The sequence below is a fragment of the Hippoglossus stenolepis genome, chromosome 4, assembly GCF_022539355.2.
Source record: "Hippoglossus stenolepis isolate QCI-W04-F060 chromosome 4, HSTE1.2, whole genome shotgun sequence".
Lineage (NCBI taxonomy): Eukaryota > Metazoa > Chordata > Actinopteri > Pleuronectiformes > Pleuronectidae > Hippoglossus > Hippoglossus stenolepis.
The window spans coordinates 2,656,071-2,677,607 of NC_061486.1; the positions used below are offsets into that span (position 1 = coordinate 2,656,071).

Genomic DNA, 21,537 nt, shown 5'->3' on the forward strand with positions numbered 1-21,537 from the left:
AGATTATATATTTCCCTTCCTCATTACTGAACAAATTATTGACATCCTCACCACATCTGCAGCTTCTTTTCATAGAAGTATGACCAAAGCCATCATTTCTAAATAACTGTGTCGATAAAATGTAGGTTAAAAATAACAATTACATATTAAAATGGTAAATAAACAGTCTGTTTAATTTCCCAGACATCTTCAAATGTCTGGTTTTATTTGAACTGTTTATTGTTATATATGACAAAGAAAGGCATCAAATCCAAACATCTAACAAGCTGTAACCAGCAAATTCGTATTTTTAATTGCAATGTGAAAAAATCATTTGATTGCAGATTTCCTGTCGAACATGTTGCTGCACACGTCTTAGTTGTACTGGTGAGATATTTAATCATCTTTTGAAGAAACGCTAATCCAAACTGAAGCCCATTTAACAACAACGTTTTCTATTGAAACCAAGAGAGAAAAAAAAACACGGAGTACACATTTGTTAAATCAAAAGGTATTTTATTTGTCATTTCATCTCGGCCGACAGACTGAGGTCGATGTGAACAGGACAGCACGGACACACGCAGACAGGCAGGGCAGCTGCCACCTTATCCATGTTTCTCACTCAGATGTTTCCCATGTTGACTTTCACACATCTCTTGTTTCTGCAGCGTAAAATGGTTCAGATCTCAGACTCTGTGATGGTGCCTGTGATCACGTGAGCTGTCCCCTGCACGTTCTGTCCCGTGTGCATCTACAGCATCAAGGTGCGTCAGTTCATCAGGATGTTAGAGTGATGATCTGACCGCAGACGACTGCACCGTGTCACTTCACACATGAATTCACCTACTTTAACTCTGACTGTTTGTTGTGTCCAACATGCATGTAAATGATTGCATTGATCCGGCATTCACGCCTAATTTAGATGCATAAAAAGTGTTGACGTAAAAAAAAGGAAAAGATAAAGAAAGTTTCATGTTCTCAAGTCATGTTTTATGATAAACAAAACCACAAAAAAAGGTCGAGAGAGAATTTAAAATCCTGAAGGGAAAAAGGTACAACTTAAAAAAACAAATACAAACACACAGGAACAGCCAGACACAGTATAAAAACACTGTAACTCCTCACCTGCATGTGAAACTTTTCAGAAACAGAGAAGATGATCAACTTCACCCAGGTAAAAAATGATTTCTAAAAATATAAAACAAATCCTCAGTGGGATTCCTGGGCTCTACAGACAGGAAATGACCTGATCAGAGAGGATGACGCAAGTTTAAAGTCCAACTGAAATCACATCACGTTTTCAAAATGTATTGTTTAGTTATTTTCTTTATCAAACCAAAGATACATTTGACTTTTGTCCAAATCCAGCTCACATGTCAGATTTGTTTTGTTGACAACATAATAACAGTATCAGAGAAAGTTTTATTTTACAGAATAAACAAATATGTATATGTATATGTATTTATTTTTTAATTCAAGTTCTATATATTTGGTTCTTTTATTCACGGTTATTTATGATTAAGTTTATGTTAAAATACTATAAAATATCAAGCCTCAGTTACATTTCTTTGTCATAGTAGTTTGCTAACGAATCTTAGGAATCATTGCCAATCAATTATTAATTAAAATCTATTTATTGCAGCCAATATAAGTATATAGATCAGAGTATTTTTAATTTATGAAATGTTTTGATCTGTTTCAGTATCAATCCCCGAACATCCATATCAGTCAGGCTCTAGTTATGATATGAATTCCCCCTTTGACATGATTTACAGAGCAGATGTTTGGGCTGGAGCAGAAAATAAATCAGCCACATTTCAGTTGGACTTCAAGTGAAAAAAATAAATCACAACCAAATGAAGAATATCTTCATTCAGCAGCAGTGATATTAAAACAGCATTCGTATCTGAAATGAATTTATAAAAAGGGTTTGAAATGCTTTCTGACCCCGGAGGCTTCCACAGAAACTTTAATCTGCCCGTCAGCCTCCGTGGCTCATGCTTCACAAAACCCATGCTGCATTTACCACTTCATTAGACTTTAACTCTTCTCTCAATCCTTTTCTTTTGTCCTTGTTTCCTGTGGTTTATGGCTTCGTGGTGAGTTCACAAGAAATAAACATGAACCGACGTGTGGATGCAGAGTCAGTGGGCAGCAGAGACGAGCTTCTTAAGACAAGTGATTTCTCTCCAAGCAAAACATGCAATCTCAGGACTTACAGGCAGTTTAACCCCTTTTTTTGTAAAATATTTGGTCAGTGTGAAATCCTGGCTGTCGCCTGTGTCACTTCATTCACTTATTCATTCATTTATTCAGTCATTCATTCCTGTCTAACGCTACACTGACGAGATGTTGACCCAGACAGTTTACACTCGGAAACAGGTTATTAATCTCCGACAAATTAAACCTGCTGAGTTCCATACTCCTTTGTATGATGTGTGTGTGTGTGTGTGTGTGTGTGTGTGTGTGTGTGTGTGTGTGTGTGTGTGTGTGTGTGTGTGTGTGTGTGTGTGTGTGTGTGTGTGTGTGTGTTGTAGACCGGACGTGTCTGGAAGACTAAGGTGGCGTCTGAGGGGACAAACGTATGAGCACGTGAAGCACACGGTAAGCACACACAAACATAAATAACCTGAGAGCTATGGAGACCCTGGGAGCGGAGGGCAGCAGCACACATGTGCACGCACGCAGACTCACACACACAAACACACGCACACAAAAAAGTTATTTTGAACTCTGTATAAAACGGATGTGTGAATAAATCAAAGTAGTTTGATGTGAGAGAATGAAATGAGGCCAGTTTTCAGCCTGAGGGCCTCATTCATTAAAAACATGCCCAATGCAGATTTTGTGCTTATGACCAAAGCCAAACATGTAATATATGGAAAACTGATCTTTGATGATAAAAACCAGTTGATCAAAATTGATTATTATTAGATATTTATACATAAATCAGAAAATAGGGACATTAAAATGTTTCTTTTATCAGGTCTTTACTTGAATTAAATAAAAATCAAATCACATTTTAATAAATGAGGCCCCTGAGAACCAGAGATTACCTTCAGTTTAAGTCTCTTTCTGACCAATCATCCAAAAACTGTGCATCTGTCTTTTAATCTGTCTGAATTGGTCACAGGTTAAAACACCATGTGACTCGTCCGTTCTTCAGGAATCTTCGTGAGAAAATCTCTGACCCTGATTCAACATGAACAAAAGGAAGCAGCGGCATTCTCTCGTCAGGCAGATTTCAGAAAATTCGGAGCAACTTTCAGCGTTGTGAAATCGTAACGTCGAGATTTCAAGTGTTTCTAGTAATTTCTGAGCACGGGTCAGAGGTTTCTGCGCTCCGTACGCCCCTCCTCCTCCTAAACCATTTTCTTTCCATCTTCCTAAAATCAGGACAGCAGCTGTTCAGCAGTGTTGATTCATTCGTGATGGGTTTGGACGACTGTGGCGTCAGTGGTGTTTGGTATCAAAGTGAACCAGTCTGAGTTCCACGTCTGTTCATGGTGAGACCTCGAGACAGATGAGACACAGTGGAGAAAAGAGTTAACAAAAAAAGTTTCTCTAAGTTTGTGGGTTTGTTAAACATTTTGGCATAATTTCATTCTCTTTCGATTTCCGAGGAGTAATAAGACATAGTGTAAGATGTCTTAACTTACGGACGGACGGATAGATACAGTAGATAGGACGGACAGACGAGAAATACATACAGATAGAGCTCATCTCACAGAAAAGAACAAACAGTATGTCGAACAGTATGGGCTACGTTTTATCAAACAACCAGCAATCAGTAACAGCCTTCAAGTTAACGTGATGCATGTCCCGTCTCTCTCTTGCGTCAATGCTGCCCGGGGGTTCAGCAGCACAAAACTCCACCCTCGGCGGTTCTCTGAAAAGGCCACCAGGGGGCGTACAGTGACTCTGTGTGGTCTCACAGAGACACAGAGGAGAGAAAGAGAGGGAGAAAGATGTCTCCTGCTCCTCATTCATCCTGTCCTTCCTGTGAATGAGCCTGGGTCAGTCCCTCTGTCCTGTGTGTCACTTTCCATCCAAACACAACCTCTTTGTTGACAGTGTTGGAGGCGGAGAGAAGGAGGGGGGCGTTCACTACCAGTCTACAGCCCCGCCTCCCACCCGGAGTTCATACGCTTCAATCCCGACCAATCTGTCGCCCGGCTCACTTTTTCTTACCAGACTTCTCTGAGCGCTTCGCTTCCGACTTCCCACCTCGATCTGACCTCTCCGACCTATCGCCTCGGTCCCTCTCCTTTTCCTTGTCTGCCCTCTCGATCCGGTCGCCTCGGTCCGAGCGCTCGCCGCCTCGCTCTGACCGGTTGTCTGCCTTGCTGCCGTCGCGGCGCGTGCCCTCGTCTGTGGATGAGGTAGTTGGTTGGGGCTGGCCCCATTTGGCAATCTCCTCGTGCTCTGTAATACTGGCGGTGATGTTGGTCACCCACGCTTTGAGGTCGTCCTGGTAGGAGAGAGGGAGGGAGGGGAGGGAGGGGAGGGATCAGCTGATCGGTCGTTTAAAAAGGAATCTATTGGTATTTTTTTTTACCCTAGAATGAGCCCTTTATATTTAAATACTTTATATTTAAATACTTTATATTTACATCCGGAGCAGGTCGTCTCTACGGAGGCAGCCATGTTTTTTTTAGAAGCCCAAACTGGACAAATGAAACCTTTTAAGTTTTTATGACCACAGGTTCTCTCTCATGTTTGGAAGAAGAGGGTGAGGTGAGGAGTACTCCGCTGCAACATGACCCCTTCACCACTAGATGTCACTAGATTCTACACACTAAACCTTTAACTGATGTGGGAACTAAATCCACTGTTGCAGCTCCGTCAGTTATTCTGAGATAGAAACAACGAACACATCTCACCTCATCTTTAGCATGAAACAAAAACTCGCTGCCATCCTTCGTTCTGCAATAAAAGGAGAGTTTCAGACAGAAAGCTGCAAACCAGTATCAACACAGGCCCGTTCCAAACTGGCAGGTTTAGAACAGACACTGCACGAGTGGATTTCCTTTAACCAACAGTGACACATTACTTACAATGTTTATCATGTAAAAGTTCAAAATTGCAGGTAAAAACAAATATGTCATATCAGATTTGAAATCACGTTCGTGCCTGTGTTATAAAACAGCACATGTGAGTATGAAACAGTTTCTCACTTGAGTGTGAAGACGTTCTTCTTCTTCTTGTATCCGTTGGTGACGTCGCAGTGGCAGTGGGAGAGGTTGAGCATCGGCTCGTTGTTGTAGGCCGTGGCGGTATTCTTGGCATCCTTGTAGAAACCCATCTCCCCTTTGTTCAGCACGCAGTACAGGTTGACCCATGACCTGCTGTGGTGTGGAGAGGCCGGGAGGGAGAGTGGAGGAGGAGGAGGAGGAGAAAGAGGGAGGAGGGGAGGAGCACGGGGAAGGTGGTGGTTGGGGGGGGGGAGATGCGAGGAGTCAGGCGGAGCTGCAGAGTTGCTCTTGTTAAGCTAACACCTCACTCACCTGACCAGAGCAGACAGGTAGGTGGGCGAGAAGAACCAGCGCCAAGAAGGAAGGAGGAAACACACTGCTGAACAAACACAGACCGACGCACAAACAGACGGACGGGGCGCAGGCGGGGCGGGGGGACGGACGGAGGCTAGTTAGTGTGTGGGGCTCATATATGACTTACCTTGGAGGAGACGAGAGGAGCCACCAGCAGCACAGAGGGCGAGAGGAGGAATGAGAAAGAGGAGTTTGGTTAAATGACATTTTGGCAACAACACAAATTAATCTGTTATCACTGTAATTCTTATTTTCCTTATGTGAGCACGTTTACATGCACATTCCAGTTAATAGCTTACACCTAAATACAGGTATTATTCAGGGCCAGATGTTTGAGTGCAGCTTCATGTCCAGATTTAAACTACGACTGGAGGAGACCAGTGGTGCATGTGATCTGCCTTTGTTGAATTTAAGAGAAGGGGAAATCAGGTCAGATCATAATAAGCTGCTTTTTGATATCCCCACAGAATCATCAGGGTCAGAAATGTTAAAATCCTACACACAGGTTTTTAAGCACCACATAATTTTAACAAACATTAACAAAACAAGAATTTTAAGGGCAAATCTTCATTGTGAGCTTATTAAAGTTTACTACACGGCCTCCTTTAGAATTTCTCAGAATGAAATTTGGAAGCTTAAAACCATTGGAGTTGTTGAACACTAATAAAAAATAGTTGTTTGTTAAAATAGTGTTCAGCATGTTACAGAAAACCTTGAGAACATGTTTCCGCTTTTCAGAAAAATCCAGAACAATCACAGCTCGAGGCTCAAAGCGACGTGAAACTTCGGTGTAAAGCTATCGTCAAATGATGGATGTCTATGAAACGATTTGAATTCACTCACTTCATCGCTTTGATATAACGACTGAGCACCATTCACACGCGATGTATATTTTCATATAGAAAACTTGGTTATCCTGAATAACACCAGAGTAATAATGTGCACATAAACAGAGCAAACAATAAGTCGAGCGAGGAGCCGTTCAGAGATTCACGTCTGAGCAGGATTCAGCCACGGTTATGCTTTACCTTAACATGTACATAGCAGGGCATGTACATACGAGACATTCATCCACTGGCGTGAGTGGACGCATGCGTGGGACTCGTCCTGAGCTGGAGGGGAATGAGCTGTATAGCGGTGCGTGGTCAGTCCAGCCACTACAGGGCAGTGCAGAGAGAGACTTCTGCCATCTGTGTCTCTCTCTGGAGGAAGCAGGGCAGTCATCTGTGGAGGCCAGTGAGTGTGTGTGTTGTGTGTGTGTGTGTGTGTGTGTGTGTGTGTGTGTGTGTGTGTGTGTGTGTGTGTGTGTGTGTGTGTGTGTGTGTGTGAGTGTGTGTGTGAGTGTGCCATCAGTTCTTTCTCAACCTTCACTCCGACAGCTTTCCTCAGCCGCTCAGTCTGTGTGATAATCAGCCTATCACTGCTGCTGTGTGTTGGATCAGGAGGCACCATAAGCATCATGCATGATAGTTTTACATGCCGTGAGATTTCTGTGCTGTTGGAAGTCATATAACTGTTGCCTTCAAATACTGAGGATCAGTGACGACACACAGCCTGATATGAGGATAACGTAACGTAGGAAGTGTAAATCTACCAGCGTTGCTTAATGAATTAATATTGAGACCATTTGAAATATAATCATGAGGGAATAATGTGATTATTCTTCAATACAGATCATCAACTAATGGTCACTTTTTAAATGAAAAAACAACTTGACATGTTTAACCGCGAAGTGATTCACAAGGCAGGCAACACACACCACAACATATAGTGATAGATTAGTCAATAGGAAATATAAATCTTATAAATATAAAGCAACACTATGTAACTTCTACTGAGCAACAGCGCCCTCTGCAGCCACACATGGGGATTCATTCTGTTGTCTCTATCAACGTGTTGAGCTCTGACTGTGTTGAACTGAAACATAACTGAACGCTGGATATTACCCATGATCCTCTGCTTCCTGAACCTGAAGAGCTGCTGCTGCAACAAATCCACCAAACTCTGTTCAGAATTCTTCATATTTAACAGTTTTCTGCTGAATATTGGAGATAAACTCTGGTTTTTAATAACCTCTGAGTCTTTTTAACTGATCCACAGTTCAGCTTCACTCTTCAACTGGAGCTGATTGTGACAGTTGAAGCTGTGACTCTCAGTCAGTTCTTCTCACAGGAGATCGAACCCACTCCACTGAACCATCACAGTTTAATCAAGCTGCTGGTTTAAGTGGAAGTTGCATCGTGTTGCTTTAGATAGAAGGACGCTCTGAGAGCGCAAACCTCCGCCAAGGCTAACGCGAAATCCCACCATGTTTAAGTAAGTGAAAGGAAATTCTTAGATCCACTCGTTCATCCTGATCCCTACAAAAAATTCCTTGGGTCACGCCCCACCTCTCAACTAAATTTCATGGAAATCAGTTTAATAGCTTTTGCATAATCCTGCTGAGTGACTGTGGGATAAATAAATAAATATCCAAATGTAAAATAATCTAACCGTGTTCACCTGAACCACATCTCTATCGTGTTGACACGTATGCTGAGGCAACTAATGAGGCGTCGTGTGTTAGCAGGGAGTGTGTTAGCTTGGCATGCTAAAATCATGCTCCTGTGTGAATCTGGGAGAGGAGGGAGGGGGGGGGGGGGGGAGGTCGGCTGTGGTGTCATGAGGAACAGAGCAGCAGATACGACCGGTGCTGCCGCCATCTTGGGTCAAACAGTATCTGATCATTCTGATTTCAATCCTTTAACTAAATCAAACATTTATGTTAATTGCTTTGAATTAATCTTACTTATGTTTCGGTGAGAAATAACCAAATGAAACTACAAGTGTTATTGTCAAGTATTATTTGACCAAGCACAAGTCTGATACTCATGACACTCAGCATCCGTCCTCCTCCTCCATGACCCATTCATCCTTTCCACGAGTCGGGATCTTCATTATGACCCTGAACACCCACCTGTTGGTGCTCTTCTTCAGACTCTCGATGTCCAGCTTGCGGAACAGGAAGCCCTCTTGGTGTGCGGTGTGCGCTGGCGGCTGGGGAACTGCCGGGCTGCTCTGAGCCGGAGCGGACCTGGACCGCCGCGTCGTCGCCTCTCCCGCCTCTTTGGGTCGTGGTCGCCGCCGTGGTTTGGGTCTGTCCCGAGCTCGGGGTCGGTCGGGACGGGAAGACTTCTCTGGCAACCCGTTAGGGAGGCGGGGAACCTCGCCACGGGCCTGGAGGCAGAGAGGGTTGTGGTGAATATCCATGGGGTACAGTACAAGCCTTTGTGAGATTAAACTTCAATTTGAACAAAACTAGAGTAAACCTGACCATGGATTGATGATGACACTGATGAAAAGATATAGTGGTGGTATGATAAATTTGTTTTGACACTATTTGAATGAAACGCTCATGAAATAAAAACCAGACCTGTGCTGCTTCTCTTTCTTGCAGCTGCTCTACAATTTCTGCCATGGTGGATCTCTTCTCTTCTCTCGCTCTGAATAAAATGAAAATTAGAAAATCACACTGGAATTCATCGGAAGAAAATAGAAAATATTCAGTTACGATTGTTTCTGCACGTTTCTTTTCCACATGTGCTTCAATACCACACAAAGTCTCACCCTCCTGCTGAGCGTCTGTCTGATTGCTCCTTCGCAGTTTCATGCTCACTGGATTCCTGTCTCTCCAGCCGGTTGCGGTCCCTCTCTCTCCGCCGGCCCTCGTGGCCCCCGGGGGCCTCGTGCTCGCTGGACGTTTGTCTCTCTAATGTCCGCTTGTCCCGCCTCTCTGCATGTTCCCTCCACACCTCCTGAGGCAGCTCGTCCCTGCGCGCTTGGATCAGCTGCTCGCTGGACAGCTGCCGTTCTATCTTGTGTTCTCTGTGTGTCTGGACCTGGGGCTCGGCGTGGCCCAACGGGTCACTCCTGGACCCCCGGGGGCCTCTGGTGGGCTCGCTATGCAGACGCTCCCGACCCGGCTCCTGGAGCACCACCTCGGCCATCACCGCCATCTCCACTTTCTCTGTACATATCTCTCCCATCATCATCTCTCTCTCCCTCCCCCTCTCCCTCACCTTCTCCAGCCGGCTGGCCACGATCAGAGGCGTCACTATGTCATCCATGTGTTTGATTTTGGGCTGCCTCAGATACGGAGACGATTTCACCTCCAGTTCCTTTGCTGCCTGCACTGGCTGGAGGTGAGTCATGGCTTTCGTCGCATGCTCTCTTGCCGTACTGACGCCTTCTCGCGCCTGGTTGGCTGAGACTAGCATGGCGGCTGTAGCAATAGATGCAATTGAGGAAGGTGCGGGCTGGCCTAGTCCTGCTGCCACACCCACCACGCCACCATGCCGTGCCTCCAGGGTGTGACGGTAGGTGGAGCCATTCATCACAGGGGTATAGGGGGCGACTGTCGACCCCAGCCGACGAACCACAGAAGAAGGAGAGGGTGTAGGAGTGGCAGGGGAGGGCGAGGGAGGGGAGCTAGCTTCGTTCTGTTCGTAGATGGTCTGTCTCATGACGGGGGAGAGCGGGATGCGGGGGAGGGTGAGTTGACTCGGGGCGGCGTCTTGGGGGTCCAGGAAGACTTTACGACCCAGCAGAGGAGTTGGGGGGAGTTTACTTTGCTCTGCTTTCAACTTCTCTACCTGCAGGAAGAAAACAGAACCAGTGTTTGTATCAAACAGTCAAACAGGACTTTGAAATGAGTGGATGATATTGATATCACAAAAATAATGATAGTAATGATGATGGTGGTGGTGATGATGATGTTACCGTGGTGATTCGTCGTAGGGAGCTGAACCGCTCCTCCCAGGTGGCAGCGGCTTTGCGGAAGGCTTCATGTCGACGAATCAGTTGCTCCACCTCATCCACACTGGCGCCCAGCTCGCAGCTGGTAATGAACGGCTCCTGAGCCGTCAGCCACGCCTCGGCCACCACCGCCTCCTGGGCGAACTGGTGGACCTCGAGCACTGAAGGGAGCGGAAACGACAATTCAAAAAGGAAATAAACTTCTCTTCTCTTCTCTTTTCTTTCACTTCACAGTCTCCTATAGTACATCTGTGTGTGTTTATGTAAGATTTAGGGTTTGTGTGTGTGCTCACGTTGCTGTAGGACTTCCCAGTGCTTGTCCCACTTCTCAGACAGCTCTTGTTGCTTAGCAACCACCTTGTCCAGCTTCTCCTTAATCTGAGAATTGAAATCATTCATTTATTCAGATTGAAAACCAGATTTGAGGATTTATACCATCAAATTAAATCACTTTTTGGTCAAAGTCAAGGTTTCATAAAGAATCTGATTCATGGGTTTTCATCTGTGTTGCTTGAATTAGAAATAAAGACCAGTATCTTTAAAGTCCACAGGATGCTGGCTACTTGTTCCTACAGAAAATTTGTAAATGAGTTGCTTTGTACAAAACAAAAAGTAGTTAAATGTATATTATTTCCACTCAAGTATATAATCTTCATCATGTTTCCTCATCGCACCTCTTCAGCTGCAGGGTTTCGAACAGCCAGCAGGGTCTTTCCCATTTCAATACACTTGAGAACGCTCCGACTGCGAGCCTCGATTTCGCCTCTCAGACTCTGGTGATAATTCATCAGCACCTCCACTGAGGACACATCTCTGCACAAACCACACACACACACACACACACACACACACACCGAGACAAACACCAACACAATGCTTAGATTTGAACATGAACCACACTGAATACTAAGGTCCAACCTTTGAGTCAGAATCCTTCTCCACGATCAGTAACTTCATTCTTTAATACTATTATTATCAGCTTTAGTCTAAGAGAGATAACAACCACAAACGAAGATGATGAAAGCAGAATGTCTTTTCTAATCCTTATAGATTAATGTCTGACACACTTCTAGCGCTTTGATTTAACCCTGCGGTTGACACAGATCCTGTGTTGAAAGTACCTGGGCTTCTCTCCCGCCCCTATCTGACAGATGATCGAGTCCATCCACATGATCTGGTCTCGGACCATGCTGAAGAACCTCAATTTATCTGTCTCGGTGGTGATTTGCACTCGACACTCTTCACAGGACGTCAGCAGCTCCTTCCAGAACTGCATCACTTCGTGCTCACGGCACGCGATGGCTTCGGCCTTCTCGCCGGCGTACACCGTCCTCAGCTGGGCCGCACTCTCCTGCAGCTGACGCACCTGGAAGATTGGAGAGCAGAGTTTATCAAGAAGCTACGCTGGGCCAGGAAGAATCAGATCTTCAAAAAAATTGAAAGACCAAGAGTTTGTTTTCCGAATGACGCAGAAAACACAGCTGCTCTGACAGCTGCGTTCGGCGGAGGCCAAACAGTCGGGCTCTGTCACCAGAGATGAGAAAGCACAGCTGTGATTCTGCATCTTTCTTCAGTGAAATGCACTTTTCTCCAGGTGCACGACAGAGACTAAACAAAGCACAATGAAATGCAGAGTAAGAGGCTTGTTCTGCAATGAGGCTTCAGACTCACAAATAACCAGAGTTCTTTACTATTGGTCTATTTTCTATTTAACTTTTATCAGATCGACTTTGCTGCCAAAGCTTTAACACGAAACTCTTTGTTATGTGTAACAAAATACACCAAGATAGAAAACAATGTCAACATTACAGGCTAATAATACACAGTGGCTTTTGGAGTGTATGAGAGATTGTACTGATTCAAAATCATCACCTCCACATGATGAGAATGTGATTCATGGTGTTTGCTTAACAAACATCTGCTGTGAATGTGGAAAAAGACTAAATTAGCATTAGAAAACGTCTTTGGCCTAATACATGGAGATCATCCTGAGGGAAGTCTTTGTGACTCTTCCCTGCGTGAGTCCCGAGGCCTCTGAACATTGCAGCGAGTGAATGTACGTGCTCATGTGCATGTTGCTGTACCTGCGTGACCAGCAGCTGTATGTCCTGTTCGAAGCTGTGCAGGAGTCTCTGCAGGGTGCTGGTGTTGGCAGTGCTGCCCTGTCGAGCCCGAACTTCTGGCAGTCTTCGATGTTTGTCCTCAATCTGAGCCAAAACCTGAAAGAACACAAAGCAGTGCAGAGGAGTTGAGTATATTGTTAAATGTCTTTGTAGCTAAATGTTATTTTTCAAATTGAATTGCCACTCCACTGTAGTTTGAAGAAGGTTCATAAAATATAAACCGCAAAAAATTTGCTAGCTCGTACGTCTCTTTTTCTAGATCTTATCACGTTATCATCATCATCATAGAAACTAGACAGAAAAAAAGTAAATTCTTCTAACATCAAAAACAGCCTGTGCTGCTAAATGATGTGTTTACTTTGATGGATAATCTGCATAATTATTTCCCTTTTTTCACATTTTTTAAGCTGTTTTAAATCAGAATTAGAATCAAACAATTCAACTGCATCAGGTTTTCGTGTCTTGTTGCATTTCCCTGCCTCACGTCAGCTCTGTTACCTCTCGGCAGTCGGAGAAGAACTTGTGCAGCTGATGTGAGGCGGCGAGCATCTGTGCCCGGGTCTCGATGAGCTCCAGCAGGTCGGCCCAGGCCTCGTTCACGCCGTCCTTCCACTCCGCGATGGTGGCGGCGTCCGAGTGGCCGTAGTCGATGAGCTCGTCCACCATCTGGTTGACGGCCGTCACTCGCTCCTGCCCCACGCTGCCGGTCTCTGATGCAAACTCTGTGAACTTCTCCTGCAGGACCTGGAGGTGTGGATGGGAGGTTGAGAAAGGAAAGACAAACATCTAGAAATCTTGGGTTAGTGTAAAATAATAGTTAACAGTAGTGACTTCACTTAATAAATAAATCAAATGAGACGAGTGTTTTTTTATTTCCAATATGTTTTTAAATGAATTATTCATCCACATCCATCATCTGTCCACACACTTACTGTCACATGCTCGTAGTCTTGGCCCAGTTCAGGGGAGCTGGCGACCACCTCCCTCTGAGCGATCCACTGCTCCAGCTCGTCCACCTCTCTATTGAGCTGGTAGAGCCAGTACTGCTGCTCCAGGCGGCTCTTCCTCTCCTCCACCAGGTCCTTCAGGGACACGTACAGACGGTCAATCTGCGACTGGCGCTTGCTGATCTGCTCGCTGTCGAAAGAAGCAGAGAAACTGTGTCAGGTCACGTACCAAAAAAACTGGGAGTGTACCTGCAGCAGGAAACCGTGTATCAGCTGCTTTACTTTAAACTACAGATGCACCGATTGCAATTTTCTTGGCCGATTCTTTCTACATGCTCACCAGTCCGGATGCCCCATCTCCAGCAGCTGCCGGCACTGCTGCGACAGAAGGCCGATGGTCTCAGCATAGTCCTCGATGGTCTGTTCCAGGACCAAGTGTTTCTTCAGCAGCTGCAGGGTGCTGGGCTCGTCCTGATGGGAGGAGGAAATGACCCGTAAGTTTTACTTTACACACAATAGTCTATACGCAGCATAAATCTTCTACACTGCACTGCTGATGATTTTAGATAATGTGTTTGTGCCTCTCAGGAATGTGTGCATTCAGAGTAGTTCTTCTAATAACTTAAACTTCATGAGGAAACTATTTCATGAAGCTCAGCATAAGTTCAGTCAAGAAGACTTTCCCCCGATCAATCAATCTCAGTTCTCTCACTCTCAGCTGATTGGGCGTTTCTAAACGACTGATTCTACCACAGTCTCTTCCAGCCAATCATACGGCTGCTGTTAAACTTTAAATCCCTTCTCCTCTCTTCTCAACCACCACCAGTGTCTCGACCCCGGGGGGGATTCTTATGCCAAAAGACTTTCACATCACCTTCTTTGTGCACATGTCAATAAATAATAATAAATGTTTGTTAAACCGTTGAATCGAAGTCTCTCCTGATTGATAACAGGTCCCATGCAGTGATTATTTAACAGATGATGAACAATTTATTAGCTGTTGTTTACTGAAAAGCCAAGAATGTTTCAGTCAATCCCCCGCTCACCTTCCCCTTCTCCTCGTTCATCATGTGCAGCTCTTGCTCGCTCAGCCAGGCCTCCACCTCGGCCGTGTCGAAGTAGTACTGCTGGGCCTGGTACATGGCGTCCAGGACCAGTTGCCTCCTCTCGGTCTCGGCCCAGAGCAGAGCCCACAGATAGGCCAGCTGGTCGTGGCCCGCCCTGACGCAGTCTGCCTCGGGGCTGCGTATGGAGGCGATGATTCCCGCCCTCTCCAGGACGTCGTCAATCCTGCTCATGTGGCCCTGCAGCTCCCTCTGAAGAGTCTGGAGGAGAAGACGAGAGTCAGTTCAGGAAAGTTTGAAAGTTTTCTGTGTTGTTGAAGATAGATGATGAGATGTTGCACAACAGGAGAAAGGTCAACAGGGGGAGTCAAAATTAACTGAAAGGCTGTGGTCACAATCACCAACTATTCTGACTTCCTCACCTGATTCTTCTTCATGAGCTGCTGGACGGACTGCAACGAAGAACCGTGCTCCTGAGACATGGCCATCGGGAGGCGCTCCTGGATCCACAACTACAACCACAACACATGGGAGTCAATATTTGTAAACTATGATTTTGTGAACGTGGTAGTTTTAAATGCACTGTTACATAAATACATACATGTGTGTCTGAGGTCGAAGAGATTAAAGCAATTTACATGAACCTGTCAAGTCCCAGATATGCTCAGAAATGTATATGAAAATAAAATGTATTTTTTAGAAAGAACTGAAAATGAAATATTTGAATATCCTTCCTGATCTCATTGATAACTGTTGATAAATGATCTGCTGGCTGTGATTAAATTTACACATTGAATCTAATTGAACTGTCAAAATACAACAGGAATATAGATGCATCTTTAAAACGAAGTGTGTATCAATAACAGGTTGAATTGTTGGGTTGGAGCAAATCATTTCAGATTTTCATTTTCCTATTGTTTTTGTGCAGTTTGTATAGAAACTCATCAACAGTTCCGGGTGTAAGACGGGTAAAGATTCATTTCATTTCACATTAGACATTTCAATGTGCTTCAGTCTGCGTGTACGTGTCCAGCAAACTCACAATCTCGTCCTCCAGGTCTCGTCCGACTTGGTGCACTTCCTTCGACGCCAGCAGGATGCGCCGCCGCTCCTTCAGCGGCTCGATGAGACGCACCATCCTGGCTTCCACGACGGCCTGACGCTCCGCCACCGTCCCCTTGATCTGCGTCTGCTGTGGTATGGAGGCTGCCTGCACCTGGAGCTGCCCCACCTCCTGGTACCACGCCTCCATCTGGGTCTCCATGGTCTGAGGGGCGAGGAGGAGGAGGAGGAGAAGGAGGAGGCAGCGGTGGAGGAGAAGGGGGTGTAGAGCAGAAGTTATGAAAACAGAGGGAGGAAAAGAGGATGTGTTGATTAGAGGGGAGAGATGGAGGTGAGTGAAAAGGGAGAGAGAATGAATTGGAGGTCGTCATGGGGGGGAAGATAAAGATGAGTGGGATGTAAAGATTGTGACAGAAATGAGTTGTTTGTGAGTTTAATCAACCAATTTAGTTGATATTTAGTTATAATTCTTTTCTTTGACTTACATTTTAATTCTTTCTTGCATTAGATTCAAGAAAGATTTTAACATCAATTATCAGTTTTGTTTTAGCATAACAGTATCGTCAAAAACTATATAAACCTGCAAGTAAATCATTTAAGTTAAAATGACAGAAAAATCACGAGGGTCACTGAAATTTAAGAAAAATGATGGACACGAAAGCAAAGATGAGACTGAAAACAATCCGAAGCAGCAGAAGAAGAGTTGACAGACGTGAAGTGTTGTGAAGATTACTGTTCCCCGTGTCAGGATGGCTGCTGGGAGGTGAAGATGAAGTGGGAAAGCAGAGCTAATGGCGGCCTGTTAAAGAAGCTGTAAGCGTGCTGTGGGAGAGGAGAGTGAGAGGAGATGTCTGGTGAAGTGATGAGTTCATGGATGGATGAAGCTGCGTGTGGGCCAGCGTCACACCTGCCTGCTTCTCACTTTATAACGTCAGTTAACAGTTTCCTTTAAGAGTTTATGTCTCAATCTCTAGTTTCAAGTCTTCTTCAATACAGCATGATCCTCATTTTGTAAATTATGGTCCATTTAGACTCAAATAGACCATAAAGCACCATTTGCATATAGGCGTGTGTGTGATTGACAGCTAGTATCATCCAATACGTGCAGGTGGCAGGCATCCAGTGTCCTTGGCTCCACCCCCATTCCTCCAAATGTGGTTACTTCTGGACAAAAATGCGGCAAAAGTGGCGTCTCACAAACCCATGGGAAATGTCCCAGTGGGTTTTCACGCCTCCGCCAAGCACGTGATGGGTTCAGCCATGTCTACTGGTTCGTGAGCTTGATTACATAAAAAGTACTGAAACACCAAACTGATCAGATTTAAGTGGTGGATCCAGGATTTATCGTTTTCCATTACATTGCGAGATGAACCAGTTCTCTAAGGAATTTTAATTGTAGTGTGTAACATCGAGTAGCTAAACACAGGACTAATGTAGAGAGAAGTGTGTCAGTCACAATTAGCTCATCAAAGGGCATCAGCATCTGTTGATCTAATCTAATTCTGCAAGATCCTGGCAGCAGTATTTAAAATATACTGATCAATATATCTCACGATCGTCGGTAGGAGTGATGTTGGCATCAAGGCTGAAAAACCATAAATGCAAATTAAAAATTAATGTCGGCTTTAAAATGAAAAAAAAGCCTGACTTCGCTGAAATGAGATGAAAAGCTCAACGGAAAAATGTTGCAGGCGCAGGACGAGGAAAGCTGTGAGTCACTTTCCAACGTTGTGTTTAAATGTTAATGAGATGAGGTCATCGCTGTGAGCTGATAATAACAGTGAGTTCAACATGTACAATAAGACCACGTCAACATAAGGTTTTGTCCAATATGCTGTTAAATCTTCAAACCTGCAGTTTCTTCAGCTGCTTGTTGACGGTGGTGAGGTCCTGTCCCTGGTCCACGTAGGCCAGTTGACCCTCCAGCTGGCCCAGCCTCTGGTCCAGGCTTTCATAGCTCTGCACCAGCAGGTCGGCCTTGTTGGCCTCAAAGAGCTGCCGGGCTTTGGCCTGGGTGGTGCTCTCCAGATCCTGCCAGCACTCCCGGATCTCCTCCAGCTTCCTCCGGACCACGGGACTGAGCTCCGGCTTCTCCTGGATCAGCTGCTGGCCCTCCTGGATGGACGCGGAGGGGGAGGGGTTATTAAAGGTGTTAATGATATATGAAAATAATAATTAGTCAACACTTGAAAAACGTGGAGCAGAGTCGAGAGAAAAAACTAAATATACCACTAAAGCAAAGGAAATGAAACGCTTTAAACTGGTGAATTAACCAGAGATGTCGACCTGCAACGATTAGTTATTTACAACCAGTTCAGAGGGTTTTTAACCAAAAATGTACTGGTTTCAGCTTCTCCATGAGAAAAATCTATCTATAAAACAAAATGTTGGCGTAATGTGCTGATTAAACCAAACTCCAGCACCTCACGTTGTGACAAGCAGGACCACAAATAATGAATCAATTAATTCAGAACCTAATTGGGAGATAAATCAATAATGACATTGACATAATCATCAACATAATTATGACCAGTCGAGGTCAAAATAGAAAGAAGCATAAATCCGCAGATATTCACTGGATCTTATGTCTGAATAATTATGTGTAGACACTGTGAAACTGGGTTAGGAGGCATGTGAGTGTGTGTGCGCGTGTGTGCATGTGTGTGCGTGTGTGTGTGTGTGTGTGTGTGTGTGTGTGTGTGTGTGTGTGTGTGTGGAGTGTGTGAAATTAAACCTCACTGCGTTAAAATGCCTCATAAATTACCTCGCACTCCCCTCCCCCCTTTCTCGCTCTCTGTGCTCTTTTTCATATTTCTTTGTACCTCACCCTATTCTGAACCCCCTTAAATACACACACACACACACACACACACACACACACACACACACACACACACACACACCTTCTGTTTTTTTCTTTCCAGCCTCCCCACAGTGAAATCCTTCCCCAATTGTATTTCGTATTGTGCAGTCAGTGAATGTGAGTGTGTGTGTGTGTGTGTGTGTGTGTGTGTGTGTGTGTGTGTGTGTGTGTGTGTGTGTGTGTGTGTGTGTGTGTTTGTGTGTGAGTGTGTGTGTGTGTGTGTGTATGTGTGTGTGTGTGTGTGTATCAGAGAAAGAGAGAAAGAGAGCTCCAAAATAAAGGATGAAACAGAAAGATACAAAACAAAACGTGGTATATGGTTTCTATTGGCTCTATACCTGAATTTAAATTACTCTGGTACTCTTAAATCTTATCTTATATCTATTTACATTTATTAAAATACATTATTTCCATGTTGCAGTCTAGTAACTTTTATATTATTTGAGCAGCACTTTAACTTTGATGTGTTCAACGTGTAGCAATGAAAAACTGTAAAAATAATGAATTTTAAATTGAATATTGAGAAGGAAGAATCAAAGCATCTACTCTGTGAAGCTGAAAGGAAACACAACAATGCTTTGACCTTAATGCAGGGGACATTTAAAAAGCAGCACAAAGTCCAGAGCATCTATAGAGCTGAAGTTGAGGGCCAGAGGTGCAGACTCTGGTGACTAAAGGTTTCCCTCATGTGCTGCATGTGTAACTTTGAGCAGTGACTCATCTGCAGACGACAGCATCCGGTCCGACTCACACGGGATCCGATCAAATCCACAGACAGAGTTTCACGATGACTGGAAACTGGACGACACTGAGGCCATCACAGGGTTTCCAGTCACCTTCCCCCTCACCGGCTGCGTGACCATGCTTCAGGAAATCTCTGTTTGTACAACTCTTCTTGTAACAGCACGTTTAGTGACGGTACAAAGTCAAGTCATACAAGAAACATCACAGGTTCGATATCTGAAAAAAGACCCAGAACCAGCTAATTGGGTTTATAAGAGATAGATAATGTAACTGCATTAACATGAATATTTAGTCATCCATCCATCCATCCTTTCATCCATCCATCCATCCATCCATCCATCCATCCATCCATCCATCCATCCATCATCCTCTATTTTCATCCATTAGCTCTTCTGCCTATCCTCTGAGGGTCACACAGGGGGGAGGAGCCAGATGCTGTGTACCCTGTATATTGTATATAGTTCTGTATACAAAGTGGCAATAACTGTTATAATCTCCTTTTGAAAATGTTGCTGTATATGACTAAATGTAATGTAAAATATTAGATCGTTACATGTGGAAATATCTGCTGAATAAATGAAATGATCTCTGTCAAATGTTAAATATTACATGATGGTAAAAATGTAAAATATTAACACTAGAGGCTCAGATTCCGGTGCCAGCTAGATTAACAGATGTATAGTTTCTTCAGAACTACAAACGTGTCTTCCTTGCAGAGCTGCAGTCTGTTTCCAGTTGTTCCAGTAAAGTGAACTGCAGATGACAGGAGTTATTATGGTATGTGCACATCGGATGAGTAACCGGCTGTACAACAGGCCCCACTTCACACTACACCACTCTCAGTCCTGTGATTTCCTGTGTAGGTGTGTTACGTCAGCGTTCACAGTGGTGTGGTGTTCCTCCGGCTGCTGAGGTGTGTCCTCCTCTGCAGTGAGTGGGTGGGTGGGCTGCGTGGGCTCCAGCAGCTTCTCCAGCAGCCTCCGAGCTGCTACACTCACTAGGTCTGCAGTGCAAAGACAATCATTTATTCTCCTGCTAATGCAAACAGGAACGTCTGTGTCTTTCCCTTGAAGGTTGAAGTGGCTCACTGAAGATCCGTCTGTGACGAACTCGGGGCTCAGACTCGGAAAGACACTTGTTGTGCGTCACTTTGCAAACTTCCTCACGCAATGAAAATGATAATGACAAGATGATTCAAATGCCAAAAGCCCATATGACCCAGAACGAAATAAAGAACAAGCGTGAGAGCGAGGACTCCCGACAGGACTCTGATGCCGACAGTAAAAGATGGAGCCTCCTCGTTCTGCTGTCTGTGAATCACAGCAGACATCTGCTCCTGAGCGTCACTGTTGACACTCGGCTGGTCAGCCTGTCTGTTATTCTCAGGCTTCTGCAGCTAATGTGTCAATATTTACTTTGCATGTGAAAAATCTGATCGTCCAACCAAACAGACACATTTCAGGTTGCAGCTCTAATCGTTAGAAATATGTCGGGTACATCTCTCTTCTCAGGGAAATCCACAAGGAGTGATGGGGTGGGGGGGTTCGCCCCACTGCTGATCATCTTTGACAACACAACAGTGAAATCTTTGTGGAACAGAATGAATGTTGTGTTGCCATCGTGCTGGGAATCAAACCCATGTGCATTGCAGGCAGAGGAAGCTGCTGCACAGTTTCACTATGAGACACATTCAGGTCAGAGTGAGCAGGTACAGAGGTGAAAAGATGGAGGCATGAGACCAGATGACGACAGGTGGGATGTGAGGTCTCTGTTAGTGCACAACCCGAAAGATAATAACTACTGACTGTCCAGCTATGGTTTAGATTAGAAAACAAATCAACGAGACTCTTTCCTGCTCGTCTTCCTCATCATTTATGCTTTTACTGGCATGAACAGCGTCGGCAAAGTATCTAAATAAAAACTGGAATAAAGATACAACAGCAGATCTCAGCAGATTGGTTCACTACTCGCTCTGCGTAAAAGGGCCTCATCGATGTTCTCACAGCACGCACACACACACACACACACACACACACACACACACACACACACACACACACACACACACACACACACACACACACACACACACACACACAGTTCTGCAGAGGCAGCACAAAACTACTGGTCAAAGTTCAAATATAGTAGGTGAGCTGATGTGCACATGAAATTTAAAAGGTATGGAGTTAATTTATTTTTATAGCCAAGTATTAAACTGAATGACAAGATGGACGACTCGTCTCCAAGCCAACATATCCTGGATACAGGTTGTGCCGTCTTGTGCTGGAGATGTTATTTGGAGTCTGCACAGCAGCGTTTGGGGGAGTGGAGCCGTCGTATCGCAGACAGATGTCAATCAATTTATATTTTTAATAATATAATAACTAATTAAAAACAAACAGGAACCTAAAA

At 44.6% G+C, this 21,537-nt stretch overlaps 1 protein-coding gene across 4 annotated transcripts in view; it reads right to left on the reverse strand.

Annotated features, from left to right (window-relative positions):
- Positions 1-478: 478 nt before the first annotated feature.
- LOC118105858 (spectrin beta chain, non-erythrocytic 1-like) overlaps positions 479-21,537 on the reverse strand; it is a 59,156-nt gene continuing 38,097 nt past the window's right edge. Inside the window, exons 26-43 of one of the 4 annotated variants that reach the window (XM_047339627.1) lie at positions 17,370-17,633; positions 15,499-15,723; positions 14,879-14,968; positions 14,439-14,717; positions 13,733-13,863; positions 13,378-13,582; positions 12,944-13,189; positions 12,407-12,541; positions 11,444-11,688; positions 10,997-11,135; positions 10,616-10,700; positions 10,287-10,483; positions 9,135-10,159; positions 8,941-9,010; positions 8,485-8,744; positions 5,157-5,324; positions 4,863-4,905; positions 479-4,450 (exon numbers count right to left, since the gene is read on the reverse strand). In XM_047339627.1, the coding sequence (XP_047195583.1) occupies positions 4,157-4,450; positions 4,863-4,905; positions 5,157-5,324; positions 8,485-8,744; positions 8,941-9,010; positions 9,135-10,159; positions 10,287-10,483; positions 10,616-10,700; positions 10,997-11,135; positions 11,444-11,688; positions 12,407-12,541; positions 12,944-13,189; positions 13,378-13,582; positions 13,733-13,863; positions 14,439-14,717; positions 14,879-14,968; positions 15,499-15,723; positions 17,370-17,633 (4,101 nt within the window). In that variant the 3' untranslated portion in view covers positions 479-4,156. Of the gene's footprint in view, positions 4,451-4,862; positions 4,906-5,156; positions 5,328-8,484; positions 8,745-8,940; positions 9,011-9,134; positions 10,160-10,286; positions 10,484-10,615; positions 10,701-10,996; positions 11,136-11,443; positions 11,689-12,406; positions 12,542-12,943; positions 13,232-13,377; positions 13,583-13,732; positions 13,864-14,438; positions 14,718-14,878; positions 14,969-15,498; positions 15,724-17,369; positions 17,634-21,537 lie in introns of all 4 variants that reach the window. The other 3 variants (XM_035153831.2, XM_047339626.1, XM_047339625.1) reach the window with 3 other exon arrangements.